This window comes from Triplophysa rosa, linkage group LG2 (genome assembly GCF_024868665.1).
Source record: "Triplophysa rosa linkage group LG2, Trosa_1v2, whole genome shotgun sequence".
In the NCBI taxonomy this organism is placed as follows: domain Eukaryota; kingdom Metazoa; phylum Chordata; class Actinopteri; order Cypriniformes; family Nemacheilidae; genus Triplophysa; species Triplophysa rosa.
In genome coordinates this window covers 14,529,980-14,557,353 of record NC_079891.1, presented here as the reverse complement: position 1 = coordinate 14,557,353, position 27,374 = coordinate 14,529,980, and the positions used below count along the sequence as shown (strand labels likewise).

At 41.9% G+C, this 27,374-nt stretch overlaps 1 protein-coding gene across 4 annotated transcripts in view; it reads left to right on the top strand.

Annotated features, from left to right (window-relative positions):
- Positions 1-24,675, top strand: part of smarca2 (SWI/SNF related, matrix associated, actin dependent regulator of chromatin, subfamily a, member 2) — a 111,705-nt gene extending 87,030 nt beyond the window's left edge. The window contains exons 29-35 of one of the 4 annotated variants that reach the window (XM_057323223.1): positions 9,703-9,923; positions 14,085-14,190; positions 14,504-14,605; positions 16,027-16,162; positions 16,386-16,522; positions 22,643-22,656; positions 22,994-24,675. In XM_057323223.1, coding sequence (XP_057179206.1) covers positions 9,703-9,923; positions 14,085-14,190; positions 14,504-14,605; positions 16,027-16,162; positions 16,386-16,522; positions 22,643-22,656; positions 22,994-23,045 — 768 coding nt within the window. In that variant the 3' untranslated portion in view covers positions 23,046-24,675. Of the gene's footprint in view, positions 1-9,702; positions 9,924-14,084; positions 14,191-14,503; positions 14,606-16,026; positions 16,169-16,385; positions 16,523-22,642; positions 22,657-22,993 lie in introns of all 4 variants that reach the window. The other 3 variants (XM_057323216.1, XM_057323239.1, XM_057323231.1) reach the window with 3 other exon arrangements.
- The last annotated feature ends 2,699 nt before the right edge of the window (positions 24,676-27,374 follow it).

The following is a 27,374-nucleotide window of genomic DNA, read 5'->3' as shown; positions in this document are numbered from 1 at the left end:
GTATGTCAGTCTTTTATGGCGTGCTTTTACTGACATATGTCAAGAGCACGTTATTTTAGCACGAAAGTACGTCAATATTGATGTGTGAGCACGAACCTCTCCGCACGCAAGCGGATTTCTTTTGCTTAGGCACAGAACTGGATGCGCGCCCTCAGAAACTCTCCGCTCGCACGCGGAATATGCTTTCCTCGTACTAGGATTTCTTTTGCTCTTGCACAAAATTGGACGCATGCCCTTTGATTCCCTGGGCATAAGCAGCACTCGTCCAGTTGAGCGAGAGCAAAAGAAATCCGCGTGCGAGCGACGTACGTTTGCGCTACAATAAAATGCTATCGACATTTGTCTGTAAAAAATGCCACAGCTGGCTGGCAGCAGGCCAAATCAGTCGACAGGCCACCGGGAATCGTCCAGTTCTCCCGATGGACAGTCCGGGCCTAGATGGACGATGTACACTCAGGTGGACATACTCAGGTGAGTATAAATCCACAGGAAAACAAACAGGTAATATCCACAGGTAAATATAATCCACAAAGAACAAACAGGTAACATCCACAAGTAAGTACCATCCACAGGTTAATAGTATGAACTACCGACAGAGTACAACTAGACCTGACATTGGTAACAACAAAACACATGGTAAATATAGTGTCCAGGGGATGAGGTTCAGGTGTGAGTGTAATCATGGGTCTCAGGTACGGGTGTAATCAAAGATGGTGTCCGGTGCAAGGGGGTGATGGGAAATGAAGTCCGTGAGGTGAAAACACAGGGAAAACTGGCAGGGGAACACAAGGAAGCAGACAGGACCGTGACAGCAGGAGTGCCGCTTAAAAATAAAATGAAAAATTAATTTCTGTCATAACAACTCTCTGAGGGTTTAGCATGGTAGTGTGCATGACACAAATGTATTCAGTCTTGGCAGAATAGATCTGCTACAGCGGAGCAAGTACGAAGACTTGCTACTGCCAATACATCCACAACATGTTGCTGTGTGCATATAAGGAATGCTGCTGCTGCACAAGTGCACATATAACATATATGAATAAACCCCACATAGCTTACATTTTACATTTATTCATTTGGCAGATGCTTTTATCCAAAGCAACTTACAAGTAGGTTGCAGTGGGCAGTTATCACTGCAGAGCAAATGGGGGTAAGGTGCCTTGCTCAAGGGCACTTCAGTCATTTCCTGGTGGCACTGAGAATTGAACCAGTGACCTTCTGGCTACGAGTCCAACTCTTTAACCACTAGGCCACAACTGACCAGCTTACGTGGTCAACTTGTAGCAGATCTATCCCTGTGGAGCTGGGGAAGGAGGAGGGTTTCTGAAACGCGCTGCACTGCTACAACAACCACTAGCCAAGATTTAAACATAGAGCAGCAAGCTCATTGGCTACTGATACGGAAGGAACCAATCAGCTGCGCCGTGTAGTAAATTTATTATGTCAGATTGGTTTAGACTTTAGGACTGCGCCATCTAGAGTTTCATGCCAGAACTTTCTCTGTCATTTCTGACATGACAACGTAGAGGGTTTAGCATGGTAGTGTACATGACATATAAATGTATTTGGTCTTGGCGGAATAGATCTGCTACGCTGCTGCGGCGGAGCAAGGATGCTGCTGTGTGCATATAAGAAATGCTGCTGCTGCACATATAACATATATGAATAAACCCCCTTCAAAGCAGGAGACACAGAATGAACAATGCAAGCCAAGAAACAGAAACGCCCCTCAACAGATCTATCGCCAAGACATATGTACTGCTGCTGCCCCGAAGGCCTATGTGAACCACATGTATTACTATCTATGTGTGCCTGGATTACCAAGACGACCGGTTTAACGCTAATGACCTATGGACTATGTGTGCCTCGGCTAACACGCCGACTAGCTAAACAATAGTGGCCTATCACTATGTGTGCCTTGGCTACCGCGCCGACCGACTTAACGCTAGTGGCTTATGACTATGTGGGCCTTGGCTACAAGGCCGGACTTACCATTGGCCTTGACTGGGCTCCAGCCCAGGGGCCCCGCCCTTCAGGGGGCCCACCTGCTCTCGTTCATTTGATTTGTTTAGTTATATGCCAGTCATTTTATTTTTCATTTAAACTTTGTGCATTGGCCTACCAAGGTTCAATAACACTGCCTTATGTAAGGAATGATGTCGATTAATTGGCTAAACGTTCCGTCAGTCATGTTGGCGTTTCCTGATTGGTCATTTGTGGATTCTATCCGTCACGTTTACCGCAGTTGAAACCTGTCTGCTCATTAAGACGCTTGTTCTAATGGCTGACAAGCGCAATCGCAGTGCCGCGCTTAAAGAAAACCAAAAACTGAGAGACAAGAACGCGAAAGAACAGCATTTAGGAAATAATGATTCTTTACACCCATGGCACCACACCTTGATCTTTAGGCAGAGAATCCAGAGCATACCTGTCACCATCTCCCGCCAGGCCGCCACCCTCCGGTTTTATTTCAGTTATTTCTCCTTTGAAACTCGCGGACCGACGTGGCTGGCGCCCGCCTTTGGTAGGCGAAGTTGAACGGTAGCCGAAGTAGAGTAGAGAGGATTCACATCCCCGCGAAAAACTTTCTCTTATTACACCGCTATATGATTCCACTCCGCGTTTTCCATTTGACGCTCGCGCCTCACAGTCTGTGTCCGCTCACTGAAGACGACAGATTGTTTCATCGACAGGTAGATGCAGTAGAGTCTACTAGCTGTTGTTGTTGTTACACTTTCTTTGCTTTTACAAAAAACGTGTTATGAAAAGTGTTGTGTTCTGCAGACATCTCTGAATAAAAACAGGTAATATAGAGTTTATTTCTAATATTTCCCGTTCTGTGGCCATAAGCGGTTCTTGTAAATAATACGCAAACACTGTTAAATCCATCCATGTAAATAAAAAATGAAAACATTCTGCTAACTAATAAACAAAGTTAAAACAACCGAACTACGGGACGCGTGAAGGGACAAACTGCGTTTAGATAGTTATTTCATTTCTGACGTTGAGATCTCTGGCAAAATGTAAATGCTAAATTAAGATGATACCTTGCAGATATACCATTCATGGATTCATGGCCTGTGAGCTGCATTAAACTGTCTCTTAGATTTACATTTAAGAATTTGACATTAAAATGATGTTATGTTAGTCATAAAGTAATTAAAACGATTTATAACAGAGGGGTGCCCTATTTGCCCTGCACAACCTCAGTTAACTAGACTTTACAAAACTATGGACCCATCTCATTATTATGAAACTATTTAAGCCATAATAAGACGTTTCATCTCATTATATGAATACAATTTTAATGTGCATTTCAAACTCATAGATCTGTCATATGCTTTACTGATGGAATTGCAATAGAATGCTAATATATTTTTAACACTTTACACCGTTGCATTTGTTAACATTAGTTAAGCATTAGATTACATGTCTGCATTTGTTCATCTTTATTTTCAGTATTTACTAATGTTTTTAAAAACATTGAACATGCACCATGAACTAACATGAACAATTGTATTTGGCATTAACTAACAATAAACAAGATTAATAAATGCTGACAACTGTATTGCTCATTGTTGGTTTCATGTTAATGCAGGTGTTCCCAAATTTTAGATCCGAGACGTATAATCTCTCAAGATCCTCCAGAAATACAGGCAAAACACACACATGTTACTTTTTAGTAGTTTTCTTATTATGGATCAATAAATTTAATTTTAAAATACATAATGGTAGGGCTGTATGATTATGTCAAAAACTATATTAGTCCCCTTGATATTGTAATGTTGATTGGATTTTACATTTAAGTATGTTTGAAACTTCCTACACGCTATAAATGCACCACTTGTGGCTCCCACTGTCAAAACAAGCATTATAAACGTGTAAACCAATGAACACGTGTCATTGTTAGTCATTGGAGAAAAAAAACATTTACTAATGCTAACAAACACATGATTTTAAATAGTACGGGGGGGCCCCGAAAACAACTCAAGCCCAGGGGCCCCCATCCTCTTAAGTCCGGCCCTGCGCTACCACGCCGACCATCTTAATTCTAAAAGACACGAACTAAGAGCAATGTTAAATAACAATGATACGTTGCAGTCCAAAAGATGAGGCCCCAGCAACCATGATTTAAGTCATAAGATAAATGTCATTTATAATTATTGTCGAGCCATTAAAAATTTGATGAAGCACATGCTTCTGCCGTTGCGCACACTCACCACACGAAGATCGCCGGACATCAATATGTGTACTTGGTAACAAACATATGCACGGATTTAGTTACAGGAAGGCATGAAAGCATTATACAGAGTAGTGTTGTCAAAAACATCGATATTTTGATACATATCAATACTGGAAAATCTGAAACGGTTCCAATATGCATGTCCCGCGTATCGATACCAGCTGCGCGTTCTCACTCTCTCTCTTTTTCCGACAGTGAGTTGACACACACTGCACATGAACCTAGTGACAACAGAGCCCCGCCTCCTCTCACAGACTTGTCTCGTTTGTGGCAGTTAAATTGTGTTAATATTAATAAGGATGGCCAGTGCAGCGTATCAGTAACACATCTGGCGCTTGGTGCACGCTCGTTTACGCTTCCCATGTTTACCATAGCGCTCTATGTATGTGTGCTGATAAATCATTTTATCCACTCATTTCATTCGCCCTTATTAAACGTTGTTTATGTTAGAAAGATGGCCAGTGCAGAGTCTCTGCAGCAGTTCTCATGTTTAATGCACGCGTTTCTGTCTTTATGTGTGCTCATCAATTATTTCATCCACTCGTCTCATTCGTCTGGTTAAGTTGATGTTTGAAATAATGCTGGTGCGGGGAAAGTCTCCACAACAGTTCTCACGTGTGATGCATGTTTGCGCGTCTGTGTTTACTTTATGTATGTGTGCTGTCTGCGGTTAGTTTAGTTGTAAATGTCTCAAATAATTCGTCCGGAGACTAAAAAATCTGTCACAGCAAACAGCGCTCACGTTGTGCACGTATGCTTAACTAAAATCCACGGAATGCGCACCTGCAGATCTCAGCGGAATTACGTGGATTTTAGTGCTTGTCATTGACAAGTTATAACCTTACACACACAACGTGAGAGCATAACTAGTATGCTGTGACAGGTTTTTCAGCCTAAGCACGAATGATTTGAGACGTTTAAGACAAAACCAACCCCAGTGTTCGCCCCTGTTCATTAGCAAAACAAACAGTTTGCCGCAGCTGAACATATTAACGCACATATTGTATTAACATACATACAGCTAAACTCCAATTGCCCATTTGCCAGATAACATAAATATAGAGTAAGTTTAACACTGGCTTTGAATGTTCTAATTAGGTCAGTTCAGACTGTTGATAAATATTACTTACATCAGCAGCTTTGTCTCATTCGGTTGGTCTCGATCCCTCTTGAGGAACAACTTTGAAGCTAATCCTGCTTGTTCTGGCCCAGGTTGATAAAGCACTCTGGCTTGAAGTGATTCGCTCAAACAAGCAGGTTTTTAATTATGGTTTCTGAGGGATTTCCACAAAAAATTAAATAAATCCATTCCTGTCTCTTCCGAGGTTAGGACTCTGTACAGCGACTACATTGCATGTTGTCCACGAACTTTAGCCATGGCTTGTGAAAACAACAATGGCGGCAGCGCCGTGGGTGGAATTGTGTAGATTAAGGGGCGGTAATATTATAATAAGAGCCTGCGTCTATGTCACATCAGGAGCGAAATCTGAACAGCTCGATTTCTCACATGCTTGCAGAGAAAGGCTTACCAAAAAAAACTTACTGGGATCTTGTTTTTCACGTTTTCTGGGTTGCTAGATGCACCGAGGACCCGATTATAGCACTTAAACACAGAAAAAAATTGACTTTCATACAATGGGTCCTTTAACAATTAATAAATAATGTAAAAATATACCGCATTGTTTAATTTAACTTTTAATTAAAAAAAAATGTTGGGCCTTAATGTTATGGCAGTTTTTTCCCCGTGGTATTGAAAATGGTATCGAATATCGATATATACAAACGGCCGAGAAAGTTTATTCATTTAGCCTGTTCTCATATCAGTTACTTCAGCATGTCTGAGCGATTCGTGCTCTAGACTGCATGTTGCTCGAGCTATATAAACGCAGATGCCTAAATGCTGCTGCCAAACACTTATTAGCTCAAGCATACAATGCAAGACTGCTAACATAAAACTTATTTGAAGTTGTTACATGCTTGCTCATTTTTAAATAAATTATGCAGACCACACGTTATGCACAGCGAGTAAGTAAGGAGTAAAATATCATTCACTTTTCTTAGATCCAGTTGCTTTCTGAAACGCGCTGCACTTCTACAACAATCACTAGCCAAGATTTAAACGTAGAGCAGCAAGCTCATTGGCTGCTGATACGCAAGCTGCTACATCAGCTGCGCTGTGTAGTAAAGTTATTATGTCAGATTGGTTTAGACTTTAGGACTGCGCCATCTAGAGTTTCATGCCAGAACTTTCTATGTCATTTATCAATTTAATAATTAAAACATAAAATTGTAAATAAATCGCTTTTTAAATGGGCAAATTAATAGACATTTAAAATGGTTTATTTCATTTGTTTTAAAATAGAACACCACATTTTTTATAATACAAAAAACATAATACAATACAAATGTATAAATAAATATACAAATATCAAAGTGTTTGTTTAATTCAAGTTTTAAAATGTTGAGAATTAAAACAATAAAAGTACAGTAATAAATCATTTTAAATCATTTTTTAAAAAGGCATTTGCAGAATGCTTCTCTGTCTCTATTTGGCAGTTGCTTTTCTTTGTCATTTTCCTACTGCTTTTCTTTATCCATTTGTCAATAGAGTTGAAAAATGCCATTGGACCGTTCACACGTGGGAGCCACCAATCAACTTTCGACTCGGTTTTGGGATACGCCCTCCTTCTCACTCTTCATATAAAGTAAATGTGTCATGATTGGCGTGGAAGAGAACCCAATTGCAGGCAGGCAGTGGCAATGAAGGGGTTAACAGATTTATTAATTTTACAAATAAACAAAACAAAACAAAAACCCATGAGGGGGTAAAACACGACACAGGGATTATAATAACACAAACTAAACAGGAACACTCACTAAATAAACTAAACTAAGACAACACTAGACAAAGATACACTGACTAAACTTACTTGAATAAATGACACGGGCAGGAACACGAAGCAATCGTACACAGAACATATCCATAAGACAATCCACGAGCACAGGACAAAGAAACAAGAGGGTATTTAAAGGGAAGACAAACGATGGATAACGAACGAAGGCAGGTGTGGTTTATTAAACACTCAGGGAAAGATAACAAGGAAACGAGAGGGGTGGGGCCAATGACGAGACACTGGAGAGAACGTATATTATTGTCAAAAGGACAATAATATGTTTCTCTCCACACATAACCAAAGGCTTTGTCATGACTCTGCTACAGGACCAAGAAAAACATGACTAAATGAAGCAGAGCCATGACAAAATGTAAGGCAGAATGTCATTGGACAGCAAGAAAAACCTACCATCATTAAAACAGGAATACCATAATCACATAACACGACAAATGAAACAGAAAAGTGAATTTTGGACTTTGCAATTGTGATAAAGCATACAGACAAAAACCCAAAACCACTCCTGGTCCTCCATAGTGTGGGAATTATAAATGATCTGAAAGAATGTGAAACATGTATATCGGTTCAAATTGATTTTACAGAAACATTATTGAAATTTATTGCATAGCACATTTTTCTGTAACATCATGCAGCCCTAGTGTATGCATATATTCAATGCATACACTAGGGCTTTTCCAAAAGGACATTTGAATGTGCTTAGTTGTTATTATGGAATGCCAAATTGCCTAGACCATAGGTAACATCTGGTAGTGTGTTGAAAGTCTAATTGCACCCTAAAAGTCTTCTATTAATCTGTCGGTTTAGTTTCGAAAGCAAACAACATTTATAGGTTATTTACCTTTATGGCCTAGTTTGTTTATTTAACGGCCATGTTTCTATATTTACATTATGCTCAAATGAAGGCTCTGCCGCAGCTGCATAGCAGGTGTATTATGATACCTGCCTTTGCACCAGAGTTTTACAGCACATGTTACAGTAGAACAAAATAACAAAGACGGATTTATATGCTTCCTGCTTCTCAAAGAGAGTGGATTCTAAAGGCATCTCTAGGGTTCAGTGGATTTACTGTGGATTTCGTTGCTTTTGCTCAGTCGGTTGTAAGATTACATGCGTTTTGAGGAATATATTGAGATTCTAAGTCCTGCGGTGCGGTCTTGAGCGCAAGACTAGCCAAGCAGAATCCCTCGTATTTCTCTGCTTTACAGTGAGGGCAGGCATTAGGCCAAAATCAACAACACAAATGCATTACACCACTCACTACATCCACTGGAGGAGAATGACTCATTCCCTGTAAATATTCATGCCAAATGTGCCTTCAGAGAGGACCGGAAAGATGAGAGAATCTCGCCATATCCATCTCTGTAAGAAAAGTAGGGGAGGATGGAGAGGAGATGCCAGACAGATGGATTTAATTAAAAACAGCTCTGCACAAATGCTGAGCTCAATGATGTCAGATTGGAAAACTGATGAAAGTCCAAATGGCTCTATAATCAAGGCCCATTCTCTCTAGTCAGTACTTTCTAGCACTGTAGTGTGTGTGCTAATGAAAACGTAATGATATGGTTTCATGACTGCCCATGGGGACTTGGTGAAGCCCTCCAATAAAAAATTCACTGTCATGAGTAGTTCCCTAATCCGTACCATTTGCATTTGCAGAATAACAGTGATGGAATTTATCTGTTTGGAACGTATATATGAAGTAGCGCTGTGCGGTTTAAACCATTTAATCTTTTGTATGAATGTGTGTCTATGCCTGGCCAATTTTGCTTTGGTGGAAAACTAGTATCGATGAAACTCGGTTATCTAAATGCTAATTGCCACTAGACTGTAAAGAGTCGATAATTGTGTCGTCTGCTTTTTTCATGTTGTCATTTCTGTCAAATGTTCCTTTTGCAAATTATCGACCAGATAATGTGCTTATGACTTTGTGTCCTTACCTGATCTTAAAGGGATAGTTAACTCAAAAATGAACTCAACAAAAGCAGATGACAGCCTCAGCCCCCCTTCTGTTTCATGAAGTGAAAATAAAAGATCAAAATGTCTCCAAGGATATAAGATATGAACAAGATGCACTTGCTATTACTATGAATGTGGAGGGAATGCAATATGGCCACTCTAGCAAAGGAAGTCACGCCTTTCACCAAAAAGAGCCAATCATCAGTCAATAAAGGTTGACACAAAGGCTCGTAAGGCGCTGTGTGCATCTGCTGAAGCGGCTTCAAAATGTATTTTTTAGCAGAGTTTGAGCTCGAGAAACAAGTTATAATACAATTGATTTCAGATTTAATTGTTGGTCTGAATATGTTATTTAATTGTGATTTTAGCACGTGAATTTAGAGAATTCAAATAGGTAGGCCTTTAGTCTTGCCTGACCAAATTAGCCGCCCAGAGGTGTTGCAAACATGGCCACCGAGCATCATGGCTTCCCTAAAGGGACTTTGATTTCGCTCCTGTTTCACAGGGAACATAAAAGTAATTTGTGTTGGAACAGGTAGTTTCATTTTGAGGAGAACTATCACTTCAACAGTTGATTTTGTTGCCCGGCAGGCCATTGAAGATGGAAACCTGGAGGAAATTGAGGAGGAGATACGCCTAAAGAAGTGCAAGCGTAGGAGACGCGTGGACAAAGAAAGCAGCAGGCGTGAGGACGGAGAGAAGGCCAAGAAAAGGAGAGGACGGCCTCCAGCAGAGAAGCTGTCCCCAAACCCACCCAAACTCACAAAACAGATGAACGCCATTGTAGATACTGTCATCAACTACAGAGATGCGTGAGTACAGTTTCTCTAGTCTCTTGTCATTTTTTTTCCATGTTCCAAAAATGAGTCATTATAGACCACTCAAAGGCGCAGTTCTTGATTAGCAGCGGCAACTAGCGTTGTATTATAGATTTGCCACGAATCGCTCAGTCCAAACACGACGGTGGCCACCACAGTACAAAAAGATGTCGTTCTCATGTTGACGCAGGGAAGAGATTTTGCGGGCATTAGAAAGACTGTAGAAAGAGCTATGACTTATGTATTACATAAAATAAAAGGTTTGTGGATTTTAAGTTTAAAAAGAAGGATAAAAGTCAGGCAGGAGCTAGGACCTGTGTTAATATTATAAAGTCTTTACAGCAGAGACGCGTTAAGACCCATGGTACTAAGGCTTTTAGCAGAGATACTCACAGATATCTATGGAGATACTTTCCAGCAGAGAGACGTTGGAGAGAAAGATCGTCTAAAAATCACCCTCGAGGAGGTTGCTTTGACTCAGTATGTGAGTAACATACTAACATACCAAGATATGTTGTTGTAATATTAGCTGCGTGACGGAGCAGTTTTGAGCGTCATTGTTTATCTGGGACCGCTTTAATATTGTACTCGTCCAGATACTGGAGAGCGAGAGCGCGTTGGAGCTGAAACTGGAGCGCGAGCGAGAGCGCATTTTACTTTTTTACTCGATGATGAATAAACTTTCAGTTAATCCGTGGGTCACACGTGTTCCGCACCGGAGAGCACGATCCGTACGGATCATCCCGCGATCTGTTTCACCACGATACCGTGGCGGAGAGGTAGAGAAAACGCGTGTTGTAGAGTTGTTTGTCCGTTTAGGGCTGCTGTACAAAACATGGCGGCGAATTCAATGTATAAAGGGCCGCTCTGTATGTAGATATAAACAGCTTATTCTAAGGTATGAGAAACTTAATGGTTAATTACGTAAGGTCTTTATACACATCTGAAGAAATAGTTTTGTATATTATATCGCATTTCAGTCAATAGATCCTCCTAAAAATGCCGTATTGTTCCTTTAAGATGAACGCTGGTTTAGCGCTGGTCCAGAAGAACTTTCTGTGTCACTACACAAACGTTTAAACAAAATACAACCAACAGAAAATGTATAATCAATGTAATTTAAAATGTTAAGCAAATATATTTAAATGTAAATATGTAAGATAAAAAAACTAAAAACGGAAGTGATTCTGGAGCAGTTTTTACATATTGCGAAGTGGTCTATACTTTATTATCGCAAGTGACTCTTCACTGATCACTTTAGTAGAGGTGATCTAATATGTCTTGCTGTTCTTAACCTTTTCCAGAAATTCAGGATGTACAAAAGTACATTGAGAGCCAATGTTACTAGGTCCAAGAGTAAGAAAGAAAGACTATACATATGGAATGACCCCTGACTGGGGTAACAAGCAGAAGTAATGTGAGGGTGGTGGGAGGAGTAGGCTTTGTAAAATCTAATGGCCAGTGGGCAGGAAAATTCCTCAATGGCATTTTCTGCATTTTTGTCAGTTCTGTTGACTCTAGTCATCCACTGAGCATAATTGTTACGTAGTATCATGGAGTATCATTTTTTTTACATTTTCTATAGTCAAGTGTTGTTTATGTGAAATATAATTAATCATCAGTGTTAAGGGGATAGTTCACCTCAAAATTTTAATTCTTTCATCATTTACTCACCCTCATGTCATTCCAAACCTGTTTGACTTTCTTTCTTCTGCAGAACACAAAAGATATTTTAAAGAACGTTGGTAACAAACAACATTGACTTCCATTGACTTCCAATGTATGGGCACAAAACCTCTGAGACATTTTTCAAAATATCTTCTTCTGTGTTCCACAGAAGAAAGAGTCAAACACATGACGGTGAATAAACAATGACAAAATTAAAAAATGTTTTAAAGCCCCCCCTCGTAAAATCAAGTTTTAATTTACATTGTCATTTAGCAGACGCTTTTATCCAAAGCGACTTACAAATGAGGTAAACAATAGAAGCAACTGGAACAACATAAGGACAAAAGAGCATAAGTGCAGTAAAAACTGGTCTCATATAGCCTACCACAGTATACAAAGCTAAGGATTTTTTAATATATATATTAAGGATAGAAAGAGTAGAAAAGAAATAGAAGTCAGTACTAGTAGTTTTAATGTTGTTTATATGTTTTTAATTGTACTTTAAAACCAACCATGTGCAAATTTATCATTTTAAACCATTTCTCCATAAAACGGCAGTATACCAAAAGCAGTTTAAAGGGGCCATATGGTGGAAGTACGTGTTTTTCTGTGTTTTTGGTGTGTTATAAGTTGCCTATGCATGTATTAGACACGTAAAATTCCACAAATGAAAGTGTGGGAACAAAAGATGCATTCTATCTAAAAGCGAACGCTCAACCAGACTTCCCAATTGAATTATGTTGTGTTGATTGTATATTATATACTTTAAACCTTTTTATAGTATTAAAGTGTTATCGTTGAATGTTATCGTATGCAGTGTAAAGCGCTGTCTGTTTTTGCTGTGTGCTATGCCTTGTGGGTTTATGTACACAAGTGTTTTCCTGTACTGCTGTAATACGTACTGTACACATTTTTACTAAAATGGATTAATATGCAATCGATACGATTAATAAATGATTAACAACAGTTACTTCGTTACATCGATTGATCATCAGCATTGTAAGTTGTAATGTCTCCAAGCTGTTGTGATGGGCTGGACATAACTTCATGTCATGTATTGTACTGCTGGCACTGTATCACACTGGGATGTAATGATAGGCTGACTGCTATGTACCCCTTTAAATTTTAATCCAGTCTCAGAGTGACACTCAAATTCTAGTGCAACTCAGAAAGTTTTGTCACACTTGTCACGGGTGTGATTTCGGTAGAATCGAGGACTCGGGTTTGCATGAACAGCACTTGTCAGGGTAAACCCATGGAATGACTTTGAACGTGTCAACCAATTACAATACAGTGCCATATTAAAGTGTAGCACTGATCATACACTTGATGCCATCTTTTAACAGCTTACATCAATTTTGCAATTACAATTTCGCTTTCTGGATTTGGCAGGGATTTTTACATCATAGAGTACTTCCTATATATTTAAACCAAGACACTAAATGTCAGCTAAATAACTTTGTTGAAACTGACGTTCATGTAGATGATTTAAAATAAATGTCTCTGTGTAACTCAATGAGTTACATAGTTTGAATTTCGAGCACAGCTGCATTTTTATCGTTATCATGTGATAAGGATCCACAGTTCAATGCCACACTCTCATTACTCTGAATGAGAAGTGTAATAAGATTTAAGTGTAAGATTTTGACTAGTTCCCCAAGTGCATTCTGTACTTTATGTTCTGGGTCTTTTACTTTGTAGCATGTTGTACTCATGTCCATAGTCTTTGTATGGAGTATGTAGTTATAATTCACCCTTCGCCGATATTATGAATTATATTCACATTTGGATTCATTAAGCAGCTTTGAATGTGCTGTTGTATTGTTATATCATCGTGATGATCGCATAGTTGGCGTGATCAGAAATGTCAACATATTCTGTTAAATACTTTGCTATGATGAATTATAATTTATTCATTAATTTGACTACACTTAATGACACCAATGACAGGCTCACACTGTTTTTCCATCTTGAAACCAGGTCAACCAAGTTCGAAAAAAATAAAACTTGCCTTCAGATTTGTTTAAAGCTGTTTGTGTTTTACTGGAGTCTGAGCCCTGAGACTGAGCTTAAACATGCATCTGCTGCAGAAACTAAATTGAGGTGTGTATGAAGGTCGACACATCATGATTGCACCAATATAATCCTTGATTTAATCACTGAATGTGCAATAAATCATCTGTGCTGTGTCAGGAATATAACGAACAACTGTTGTAGAGAAATAGGCTTAAGCCGGGGCCCCATTACGGAAAACATAAATAAATAAAAATGTTCTGTCACAAACAATTTTTGTGAAACCTCAAGAAATAGCCCTGCTGGAGACCTTTAAAAAGTGTGTCTTCCCAGATTGTCACTTGTTAGCTTGTCCATGTTGAACTCTTTCCATAATGATCTAATAGGTCGAAACTTTTTGGACATTATTCCACCACAATTCTGTCGCTCTCCAACCAGAGACAGCTAATCCGCAATCTCTGTTTCTGATCACAGATCAGGCCGTCAGCTCAGCGAGGTCTTCGTGCAGCTGCCTTCTAGGAAAGAGCTCCCTGAATACTATGAACTGATAAGGAAGCCAGTGGACTTCAAGAAAATAAAGGTTAGTGAAAAGTGAGCTGTAGGAAGTCTTTGGCCGTAAAGGCTCAGGTGCATCAGAACATCTCAGTTTAGATCTTCAGATTTGACTTCTTATCGTGCTATCAGGAGTGGCACGCTCATTATTCCAAATGCATGATAGCAGATTTTTCCTGGCATATGCGCAGTACGAGAGAATAGTATTTGAATCTTGTTTGTTTTACTTACCTTGTGCAACGTTTGCATTCATTTGATGGTGTCGGAAGCTGTATGTATCACCAGTTTTCACTGTACTTGCACACCGTACATGTTTACAGTTTGTGTTCTTAATTTTGCAGGAGCGTGTACGTAACCACAAGCACAGAAGCGTCAGCGACCTGGAGAAAGACGTGATGCTTCTTTGTCACAATGCACAGATTTATAATCTGGAGGGCTCGCAGGTGAGTGTATACTGTAAATCAACCTTGACAGCTGTACGGACTTCATATGCGAGAAAGGCAGCTCACACGGAAATGAGGAGCTAAACACAGCGCATCCATACTGACGCGTCACAGTTTTCTTCCATCTGCTTCCATGTGTTTTTAAAACTTTTTACATGTGATTCTGTATCATACGCCACAGAGAGCCGCAACTTTCAATAAAAGCACGACGCTCGCTCTTCTAAAGACCTCGCGCTCTGGGTAAAAAGCACGCGAATTGGGAGCCTGTTGTCTTTAGATATGATGCTGGGCTGCCGGTGTTGTGCCGAGAGGTTACCATATAACGTTGTTTGCCGTTGATTAGTGTCGTGACGCGGCTTGCGCATAGCATTGCATGCATGTATTGGCCAGGACAACCTGAAATATTCATAAATATTATGATGTTTTTAACGTGGTGAAGGGTAAGGTACCTGGCGAGCCACATGATTTTTGAAAAGAGCCACGTGTGGCTTGCGAGCCATAGGTTCCCGTCCACTGCTGTAAATGGACTGAACACTCTGTATTGTGTTAAAATGGTAATAACTTCCTAGAACAACGACACACAACAGCGTTTACCCATGTTTAATTTATGAGGTGCCTGTCATATGTCCAAATGGTAGACATGCTTTTACCTTAGTATATGAATAGTACTGACAAGTATCAGTATCAATTGATAAATGTGGTACAAACGTTTGAATCAAAATGCTTAAATTGATTACGTTAAAATGGGGCTTTTAGATTTACCCCAAGAGGTTTATTAAAACCACCTTTTAATTACTAGAACTTTTACTGTTTTATTTCAGTTAGTAATGAGAACTGCACTTCTGACGTCAGATACCTGTGTTAAGTTTTAAAAATCTACCAAATTCATTATATGGTGTGTATTAAGTATTTTCTTTTAACGAAAGAATCGGCTAGACTTATGGAAAAAAAACGTTTTCAGAATCTTCATTTTTAAACTTTACACTCAAAGTACTTTGCCTCTAATAATTCATTTTGAGACATCGTCTGTCTAGTGAACTTAAAAAAAGGCCTGCTGTGAAAATGTTCCTGTTATTATGCGTAATAAAAAGCTTACCATTTTTTGTCTGGATGCTCTGTCTTCATGTTTTTTTATGTATTCTTTTTATGCTAATACATATGCAGATGAATCAAGTTCAAAGTAGTTAACATAAAGAAGTCTTTAAAGACATCTTGTTGGTTTCTAGTGAACATGACACTAGGCGACTAGTGATACAATACATGGTTTTCTGACTACTATAAAAATGCAATTTTACACAACCATGCTTTATAGTAATTTTTTTCTTTATCTTCACGTTGCAGTTATTTGTGATAATAAGAAATCAGATGAGGCATTGTGCTTCTGTAAAAATAAAAAAAATCTTATTTTCGATTCTTTGCAGATCTATGAGGACTCCATTGTTCTCCAGTCAGTATTCAAGAGTGCCAGACAAAAGATTGCTAAAGAGGAGAGTGAAGATGACAGCGATGATGATGAGGATGATGACGATGATGATGATGACGAATCAGAAACAGAGTGTAAGTGTAAGAGTGTAAGACATTTTTCATTATGTTCTTTCTGCATTAACAAGTCTGGAAACTCATTTTAAAGCAAGATTTATAATGGTTAGCCATCCTATTAAAAGCTTCTCAAAGTGTAATATCCTGTAAAAATAACTAATTTAATGTAATTTAAAATGTATTTCTTTTTTGTTGTAGAGTTGTTTTTAAAATAATTTTATAATGGTTATTTTGTTCCAAGCTAAATCAGTTAAGGTGAAAATTAAGCTTCGTAAACGAGACGAGAGAAGTCGTGACAAAGGCAAGAAGAGGCAGAGTCGTGGGAAGGCTAAACCCGTAGTCAGCGATGATGACAGCGATGAAGACCTGGAGGAGAATGTAGGTCTACCTCAATAAAACACATTTCTCATCCATCATCTCTGTCACTCCTACATATTTTTAGACAGTTGACATTTTCTTAGTCTCGTAATCAAAACCCACATGTACATACATTGTGTCAGGACCCGGGCTCGAACTCGGGTCTCTGGTGTAAGGGATAGTCACTACACCAGTCGAGCCACGTGGTATCAGATGGAACCCAAAAGATATAGGCAGACACAGCAGATTAAGTATTCCAGTTTAATGAACAAAAAAGCCAAAAGCAAACGCAGTGTCTTCACAAAAGTAAATAATCCAATAGGTGGAGAGGTAAATCCACAGAGTCCAAAATCAAAAAACCTCGTGATCAAAAATAGAATAAACTCAAAAAAGGCAGGGTTCACAGGGGAACAAACACATACCAAAAAATGGAGGTCACAATAGAAATCCAGTCTCGGGAAGCAAGCAAGCAATAGTCCACACGGGTAGAACACACAAGGTTGAGTACAGACATACAAACTTAGTGCAAGGAACTGAGGAAAAAGTAAGGTTTAAGTACTACACGGGAAAACAAGGCACAGGTGAAAACAACTACTCAAATTAAACGGATCAAAACCAGAACACAATGGGGACTCCTAGTGGCCAAAACAAAACATGACAGGCAGAATGGTGACAGAATCCCCCCTCTAGGAACGACTCCTGACGTTCCCACCGGGTCTATCGAGACCACGGGCCTTGAACTGTCAAATAAGGTCCGGGTCCAATATATCCTTGGCAGGAACCCAGGAGCGCTCCTCAGGACCATAACCCTCCCAGTCCACCAGATACTGCACGGATCGTTGCACTCGGCGGGTATCCAGTATCCGGCGGACGGTATAAGCTGGTTGGCCCTGGATGATGCGAGGTGGAGGAGGGGGTCTGCCTGCCGGGACAAAGGGAGAAGACACAACAGGTTTTAGCTAGGATACATGGAACGTGGGGTTAATTTTAAGTGAACTGGGCAAGTATAGCCGGTAAGTAACAGGGTTTACTCTCCTGGCTACTCTAAAGGGTCCGATGTATTTCTGGGCAAGTTTGCGGGACTCCACTCGTAGGGGCAAGTTCTTTGTTTGCGAGCCATACCCTCTGACCAGGGCGAAGGGTGGGACCGGGTCGGCGGCATCTGTTGGCCTGCCGTTGGTAAGACTGAGAGGCGCGTAAAAGATTGTGACGGACCTTTCTCCATGTGAGTCGACAGCGTCTGATGAATGATGTAGCTGAGGGAACACCAACTTCCACCTCTTGATCAGGAAACAACAGGGGAGCATAGCCAAACTGGCATTCATGGGGAGACATCCCAGTGGCAGAAGAGCGTAGGGTGTTGTGGGCATATTCTGCCCAAACAATGAATGAAGACCAGGTGGAAGGGTTGCTCGAGGCCATGCACCTGAATGTAGTCAGAGGGTAGCAGAGGGTAATTTGGGCAAAGGGATAAATCTGGCTGCCTTGGAGAACCTGTCAATGATGACCAGAATCACTGTGTTGCCTTGGGATGAGGGAAGACCAGTGATGAAGTCCAGTGAGATGTGGGACCAGGGCCGATGGGGAATGGACAGCGGATGGAGTAACCCCTGAGGGCAGAGATTGGAGGTCTTATTCTGGTTGCATATGTGGCATGCCTTGACGAAGGTGCTGACATCCTCTTTGATCGTGGGCCACCAGAACCGTCTTCGGAGGAACTCGAGGGTGCGATCGATGCCATGGTGGCAAGTGAGGCGGGAAGAGTGTCCCCAGAAGAGAACCTGAGCACGTATAGCCTTAGGGACAAACAGACGATTGGGAGGCCCCCCTCCCGGATCCGGTTCCCTGGCTAGGGCTTGTCGCACTGTTCTCTCAATAACCCATGAAACGGGTGCTACGATCTTGGTGTTGGGGATTATGGGTATGTCAGTGTCCTCTCGAGTGGTGGGAGCATATACTTGGGACAGGGCGTCAGGCTTGAGATTTTTAGAACCGGGCCGAAAGGTCAGGACAAACTGGAACCGGTTAAAAAAGAGGGACCAACGTGCTTGTCTAGAGTTCAACCATTTGGTTTGTTGAATATACTCTAGATTCTTATGGTCCGTGAGTACTTGAAAAGGATGTGCTGCCCCCTTGAGCCAATGTCTCCACTCCTCTAGTGCCAATTTGACCGCCAGGAGCTCACGGTCTCCTACGTGATAGTTCCTCTCTGTGGGTGTGAGCCGGTGCGAGAGAAAGGCACAAGGGTGGAGTTTTTTATCGTCACCTCTCTGGGACAGTACTGCTCCAACCCCCACTTCAGATGCATCTACCTCCACCACGAAGGGCTTGTCCGTATCGGGAAGCGTCAGAATGGGAGCAGAGATGATCCGCTGCTTAAGGTTCACGAAGGCTGCCTCAGCTTCCGCCCCCCACCGAAGCTCAGCGACGCCACCCTTGGTGAGGGCAGAGAGAGGAGCTGCTATAGAGCTGAAGTTTCTGATGAACTTCCGGTAGAAGTTCGTGAACCCGAGGAAGCGTTGGACTTCTTTGAGGACGTGGGGGTGGGCCAATCTGCTACCGCCTCAACCTTCTTTTGGTCCATCTGGACACGGCCAGGTTCCACTACGAATCCCAAGAACTGTACTCGAGAGGCATGGAACTCACACTTTTCGGGCTTGACGTACAAGTGGTTATCGAGAAGACGTTTGAGGACTCTTCTGTCATGCTCCGTATGTTCTTGGGCGGAGGCCGAAAAGATGAGGATGTCATCCAGATAGACGAACACAAAGAGGTTGAGCATATCCCGGAGCACATCGTTAATAAGGGCTTGGAAAACAGCCGGGGCGTTGGTCAGGCCAAAGGGCATCACCCGGTATTCGTAGTGACCGGTGGGAGTGTTAAAAGCTGTCTTCCACTCATCGCCTTGCCTGATCCGCACAAGATGGTATGCATTCCGCAGATCCAGCTTGGTGAAGAGGGATGCTCCTTGCAGTAACTCAAAGGCTGTGGCCATGAGGGGTAGAGGGTACCGGTTACGTACTGTGATGCTATTGAGCCCTCGGTAGTCGATACAGGGACGTAGTCCCCCATCCTTCTTGGCCACAAAAAAAACCTGCCCCTGCAGGTGAGGTGGACGAACGAATCAAGCCCGCTGCTAGGGCATCCTGGATATAGGAATCCATAGCAAGCCGTTCTGGCGGAGACAGAGAAAAGATCCGGCCCCTGGGAGGGCAGGTGCCTGGAAGCAGATCAACGGTGCAGTCGTAGAGCCTGTGGGGTGGTAACGTAGTGGCCTTCTGTTTGCTGAACACCATCTTAAGGTCATGGTAACACTTGGGGACTCGGGACAGATCAATGGACTCTAGAACCTCGGGAGAAGGGTCAGGGGAACTCGAGAATAGGCATCTGGCATGGCACGTGGGGCCCCACTGACTGATGGACCCCACAGCCCAGTCAATGTCCGGATTGTGATCACAGAGCCAGGGGTATCCAAGAATGAGGGGGAACTCGGGAGAGGGGATGAGATGAAACCGTATCATCTCCTTGTGTCGAAGGATAGTCATGTGAAGAGGGGTAGTAGCTCGGGAAACTAGGCCTGGCCCCAGAGGTCTCCCATCCAGCGCAGTGACCTTCAAGGGAAAGGTAAGAGAGTCAGTAGGGATGTTGTTTTCTTTGGCCCAGGTACCGTCCATAAAATTTCCTGCAGCACCAGAGTCCACCAGCGCTCGTAGGGGTAGCTCTTGATTGTCCCAGGAGAGGGTGACTGCAAGAAGGAAGCGGGAGTTGGACGGATGGGAGGTGCTTACATTCCCCGTTACAGTTCTCCCTGGTCTGCACGGGTTGGGGCGTTTCCCTGAAGCTCGGGACAGGCATGACGGAGATGACCGGGTCTGCCACAATACAAGCAGCAACGTTCTCTCATCCGACGGTCTCTTTCTGTCTGGGAGAGGCGAGTACGTCCCAGTTGCATGGGTTCTGGAGGTGCTTGTGAGAAAGATGGATGGAACTCAGGACTGGGACCGGTGGAGAATGGGCAGAGAGGTCTGCGATGAAATTCCCTTTCTCTCAGTCGGTTGTCAATGCGGGAAGCTAGTTTTATCAGGTGCTCAAGACCTTCTGATGGTTCCCGGGTAGCAAGTTCATCTTGAATTGAGCCAGAGAGACCGTTCAGGAAGCATGCCATGAGTGCCTCATCATCCCAGCCGCTCCCCGCTGCAATCGTCCGGAACTGGATGGCGTAGTCAGTCACACTGCGATGGCCCTGTTGGAGATTTAGTAGCTTCCTGGACAACTCTGGGCCACTGGCAGGGTGTCGAAAGACTCGCTTGAACTCCTCCGAAAAGGCAGAGTAGCTGGAGCAGCAGGTACCTTGAGCCTCCCACACAGCGGTGGCCCAAGCCAGGGCTTTTCCAGACAACAACGTGATGATATATGCAATCCTCGACCGGTCAGTGGGAAACGAGGAAGGCTGCAGTTCAAACGAGAGTGAACATTGGGTTAAAAAGCCTTTACAGGAACTCGGGTCACCTGAAAATCGCTGAGGTGGTGGAAGGCGAGGTTCCACCCCGGGGTTTAGTGCCATGGGGACTTGGATGGACTGGACTTGAGCGGCAGGCGCAGCGGGAAGTCGATCCGACATCCGTTGAACGGACTCCAGCATCTGTGACAATAGCTGGGAGTGTTGCGCCATTAAAGTCTCCTGTTGTACCAGCATGGCCTCGTGGCGTTGGAACGCCCCCTCGTGGCGAGACAGTGTAGAGAGGATCTCCTGTGAGCTGGCTGCCTCTGGGTTCATGGTGGCACTAAGTTTCTGTCAGGACCCGGGCTCGAACTCGGGTCTCTGGTGTAAGGGATAGTCACTACACCAGTCGAGCCACGTGGTATCAGATGGAACCCAGAAGATATAGGCAGACACAGCAGATTAAGTATTCCAGTTTAATGAACAAAAAAGCCAAAAGCAAACGCAGTGTCTTCACAAAAGTAAATAATCCAATAGGTGGAGAGGTAAATCCACAGAGTCCAAAATCAAAAAACCTCGTGATCAAAAATAGAATAAACTCAAAAAAGGCAGGGTTCACAGGGGAACAAACACATACCAAAAAATGGAGGTCACAATAGAAATCCAGTCTCGGGAAGCAAGCAAGCAATAGTCCACACGGGTAGACCACACAAGGTTGAGTACAGACATACAAACTTAGTGCAAGGAACTGAGGAAAAAAGTAAGGTTTAAGTACTACACGGGAAAACAAGGCACAGGTGAAAACAACTACTCAAATTAAACAGGGATCAAAACCAGAACACAATGGGGACTCCTAGTGGCCAAAACAAAACATGACAGGCAGAATGGTGACACATTGACATTTTGATTGAAAATGCTTGAGGGGAATATTATCACAAAATAGAACTTTGATTAAGCACTAAGCGTGGTTAACCGCGAAGAGGTGTTGCTCCTCGAAATCTATTCCACAGTATGAAAACTTTTTTTTAGAAAAAGTGAATTCACACATCTTTGGCTGCGTACGAAATCGCCAACTTCCATACTATATAGTAGGCGAAAATGATTACGAGTCATGAATAGTATGTCCGAAACCTCAGTGTCCAAAAAACAGTAGGCGATAAATACCCGGATGGTCTACTACTTCCGCCGAGATTCGTGAGTGTGGATCGGATGGACACTTTTCTATCCCATAATGCCACGGGAGCTGAGCAACGGTCAAATTTAATCAAAGTAAATCAAATAAATATAGTGGAAAACTTCAAGGCGGACTTCCGTTTTTAATGTAAGTGCCAATAAATTAATTTCTCGTGACTAAATTATGTTTTTATCAACGCTCACGTGTAGGATGTTGTTAATACATCATAGGTCAAAGAGCATACGGGTCACATGACCATAAAACATGGCGGACGCAGTATGTCTGAAATATATTCATACTACTCCCACTCATACTATATAGAACGTACTGTACTTATTCAAATTCAGTACGTACTGTCACAGTATGCGATTTCGGACGCAGCCTTTGTCTTTCATCGTCTTAGAGCAGTTTGAGATGCTTTTATACAGTTCCCAGAGGGAATCATTTATCACAAAACGAATGTTTCGTTACCTTATTTGGTCTTAAACCTTCACCTTTACCCCTCTGTTTTTCCCATCTGCTGCAGTACAAGAGAAAAATGTAAGTCTGTCGCTGCTTTTTAAATCTCTTTTCGTATACGCTGTCTTCTCCACTCTGTGTGATCGCTGTATGTCTGGACCTCAATAAATTGCGAAGTATGTGTGAACACATCAGAGCTTTGTCACCACGGTCCACGTGGGAGAGTCAATGTTAGATTATCTCATTATCCAGAAGTAAGAAGGTACATCAGTAATCAGCTCAGTCAACAAATAATGAACCTCTACAGACCAGCTGTCAGTCGGGTGGGCTGTGGGGGTGGATAAAATCACAGGGCCCACCACCTTGGGGCGGTCTCTGGTTTCACGTGTGTGTAATGTCATTATGTGCCTGTTTTCAGGAGCAGTCAGAGGGGAGCCACAGCGATGACGAGTGAAATGGAGATGAGCTGATTACCAGCGTTACTTTCACACCTCTATTTCCCTACTTATATTATTCTGTACTTCACCTGAGGCTTGCTGTAAGACTGATTGTTTTGTATCTTCTGTTATATTCTATGGATACACACTTTGTCTTGTGTTGTTCTCCCACTGAATGTTGTCATCTGAGAAATAATCAACAGTGAGAAAACATCTTGTTTTGAACAAGTTTTTGGCACCTTTTAGCATATTGCATGGTTATTCTGAAACTTTTATGGATTACTGCTACAGTATGTGCTTGTACATAATTTACATTTATCGACTGTTTTAGAAACAAAATCAAAAGATTAAAAAAAAGTTGCAACAAAGGACTACATATATAAGCTACATTTTTTTAACCTGACGGTCTAGCTTCTTTAGTTTTATTTGTAAGCATATGAGCGTCTTCGAGTGTTACAGTGAAGTCCTCATTGCATTTCATACTGTCTTGATTAAACCATCTAAAACAGTGATTTCTGTATTGTATTGCATGCAGCACCAAAGCCAGACGAGATTACAATGTATTTGACGTTTTGTATGATATCCAGAGATGCGACAAATCTCCTCACTGCTGCGGTCACTTTGGTGTCTTTTCATCAACTGGTTTTGACCTTTTGGAAGATAAACGCAAATGCACATTTGTTGCAGTTTCATAAAAAAACTATAATATTTGAATGTTGATGTAGACATTGCATCCAGTATTTCACAGCATATTGCATATCAGATGAGCTTATCTTGGCTGCCTTTGCCTGTATGGATATGTTTTCATTTTACAAGTGTTTTTAGAGAAGTGGGGCGTTTTAAAAAATCAAAATCCATTATATCGTATTGATAGTGATGTTTTTTTTTTTTTTACCATTTACTCGTTATTTTTGACAGTGTGAACTGCTTTTGGTCTATTCCCAGTTTGCCATCGGTCATTTCTGACACATTTTATATGTGCTGTGTGCTTGGTATGTATTCTACAGTGTCATAATATTTGCTGTTACTACACACTGCCTTTGTGGTTGTAGCCCAAAGTAAATAAATAACACCTATGATGAATTTTCTCTTACCAGTTTTTTTCTGTTGGCTGTAGTGCTTGACTACTGATGAGCTTGAAAGGTTTGCAGTATCTTTGTTTCATAATCGTAATGTTCATAGCTCCCTTTGGAATGAAAGCTGATTGTCACCTGTGAAATTTACTTCATTCTAATAAAAAACAGCAAATAAGAGACATGTCCCTTTGTCAAGGGAGACTTGAGGGATAACTTAACACTTTTTAGGGTGTGTTTACATGATTATGATGTAGTGGGAAAGTTTGTCCTTTGCAATCCTCAAAAATGAGTAAAAACACTGTGTGACGAGAGAGGCGGGACGAGAGCCGTGAGTGAACGAAGCGAGGCCGGTGGCGCGAGTGATAATGAGTGTCAGTTGTGCGTTACACCGGTCTCGCATCTCTCACGGAGGAGCTCCAGAAGCATAAGAGGAGGAGCGACAGGAAGGCACAACGAGAGAGGACCAGGCCTGGACATTATGTGTTTTAGTTATGTTTGTGTAGCCGGCAGTAGACCGCGAAGTGGCTGCCGGCCTTTTACTTTGGTTTGGTTGTTTGTTTATTGTATTAAAAAGTTTATTTAATGTTCGCCGGTTCCCGCCTCCTTCCTCCTTTTATACGAACATTGTTACACACTGTAATATGAATGCCAGGCCTGTAGTTGCCGATGTCACTTTAGTTGTGTCCCAAATAACATACTGTATGTACATGTATGTAATGTACACTATGCACTTAAAGGGATACTCCACCCAAAAATGAAAATTCTGTCATGAATTATTGTTCTTGCTTTCCTAAATTCTTCAAAATATCTAATTTTGTGTTACTTTTTTTGTGAAAAAAATTATACAATAATTTTCCTACTACGGTAGTCATTAATGTCCCAGACATCTCAGTTGCTAACATTCTTCCAAATATTTTTCTTTGTGTTCATCAGAACTTGACGGCGAATAAATGATTTCAGAATTTTCATTTTGGGTGGAGTATCCCTTTAAACTATGCACCATGCACTCAACCATCTAGTGTATGAATTTAAGAAGGGTAGTATCTTCCCAAATGGAATACGTAATGGTTTTAAACTAACTGGAAGTATATGCGGTTTCCCAGACAAGGGCAAATGATGTTGCACAACAAAATATGCGTCAATAAAATCAATTTGTACATTGTACATTTAATGGAATTTCCATCGGTTTTGCCCAGCATGACTTCAGTCACCATCAGATTGAAGTGTAATCACTCCACAAGAGTAGTTTGCTCGAGCAGAGTCTGATAGCCCCGCCTCCGTTCTGCTACGTAAGCAAACCATTAAGTGCGTGAAGTGTCCAGAGTTCCACACTTCATATTTTCAGTTGAATTTGGTGCATCATCTGGGTATTTAAAGTGCACTGCTTTTTTTGAGAATTTTCAATGTGAACGCACTACTCAAACTATTTATACTGCACAATGGCATAGAATAGTGCATAAGTGCGCAATTTGGGATGCATCTGTTGTCTTTAGAAAGTGTCTTTATGAATGACTCACTGCGTTGAGTTTTCAGCGGTGGAGGGCGTGGCTAGCTCCGCACCGGACGAGTCCGTAGACGTTCCCCCAGACGCCATCCTCCCCCGCTTGCCGCGGAGGGTGGTAGAAGGACCAAGGACTGCGGAGCTAGCGGAGGAAGGCGCAGAGTCCCCCAGGGTGACAGTGGCCAGTGTGCAGTCCTCTGGAACGACGGCAAACGAGGCCCATGCCCGGGCTGGGGTCTCCCGTCCGGACTCGTCCCGGTTGACTACATACCAGACCACGTCAGCAAACCTTAGGGGTCTCAGCATCCTCCTCTCCTGAGGCGTCAGACGGTGGGTGAGACAGCCGTCGAAGATCACCTGTAATTCGGCTTCTCCGAAATCCGTCTCCCTCGCCACCGCCATGAACGCCTCGGCGAACTCCTTAGTACCGTAGTTGCCCTGGCGAAACACGAACAATAGATGGGCCTCACGGGACCGCAGGGACACCTGGTCTCGGCCCAGCTCGCCTGCTGGGTTCTCTGGGGGCTCGGTCATTCTGTCAAGGATCTCAGGGGAGAGAAGAACCCAGATGCAGGCAGGCAGTAAAGGGGTTAACAAGCAAGATTTTAATTTAAACAAAAAGGGACAAACAAAACACCCACGAGGGGGTAAACGACAAGGTGACAAAATAATAATACAAACACCAGGACCAAGGCTAACTAAACACTAAACTAGACAATACTTTGACAAAGACTAAACTAAACACTTACTAAGATGGGGGAAACAGGAACACAGCAAACAGGGAGCACATGGAACGTAAGGCTGACATCAAACACGGGTAGGCACGACAAACGTACAATGACCGAGCACAGGACAATGAAACAAGAGGGCATTTATAGGCGAGACAAACGAGGGATAATGACACAGGGCAGGTGGGAAACATTAGACATGGCAAGGAAGCAATACATGAAACGAGAGGGGCGGGGCCAATGACGAGACACGAGAAAACACATGAGATGTTCAAACGTAAACAACTCATGGCTTTCTCACATAAAACCTAAGGCTTTGTCATGGCTCTGCCACAGGACCAAGGCAGAGCCATGACATTTTGGCAATACTGTGATTACACTTTACCTCATGTAAATGCAATAATTCGATTTAAATAATGTGATTAAGCAGTAAGCATAATCGAAGTAACATGTGGTGTACGCTGGTTTAATTTGAAATCTGAGATCATCGTTTGTGCTGTGTATTATAGCAAATAATTAGACTAATAAAACGTCCATGTAAACGGGAGCAAAGAGGTGTTCTCATGTCATGTAAACCTGTTACTACACTGTAAAACTTTGCTGTAGTTTTTGCAGCAGGTTTGCCAGTAACCAAAATTAAAACATTTTTACTTTTGAGATTCAAAATGAGCAAGAAGAGACTGGCATTAGCACAGCAAAACTGCAAAAAAATGGCATTCTTCCTAAGCATTATTCTCTTGTTTTCTGTAAAAATATTTCAAACTTCTTAAATTATAATACATTTACATAACAAGAAAAGTGACCCAAGATATTTAGTCTTGTTTTGTGAAAGAAAAATATATAAACTAGGTAAGTTTATGCTTAAAACAGAATTGTACATTAAATCTACAGTAAGTTACTGGCAAACCTGCTGCGAAATTACAGCAAAGTTTTACAGTGTACGATTAAGTCATACTCGGATTATTGGAAATAATCACATTATTGATGCGCATGTAAATTTATCAATGACTACCATAGTAGAAAAAATATGGTCAAAGGTGCTTAGCTTTCTTAAATT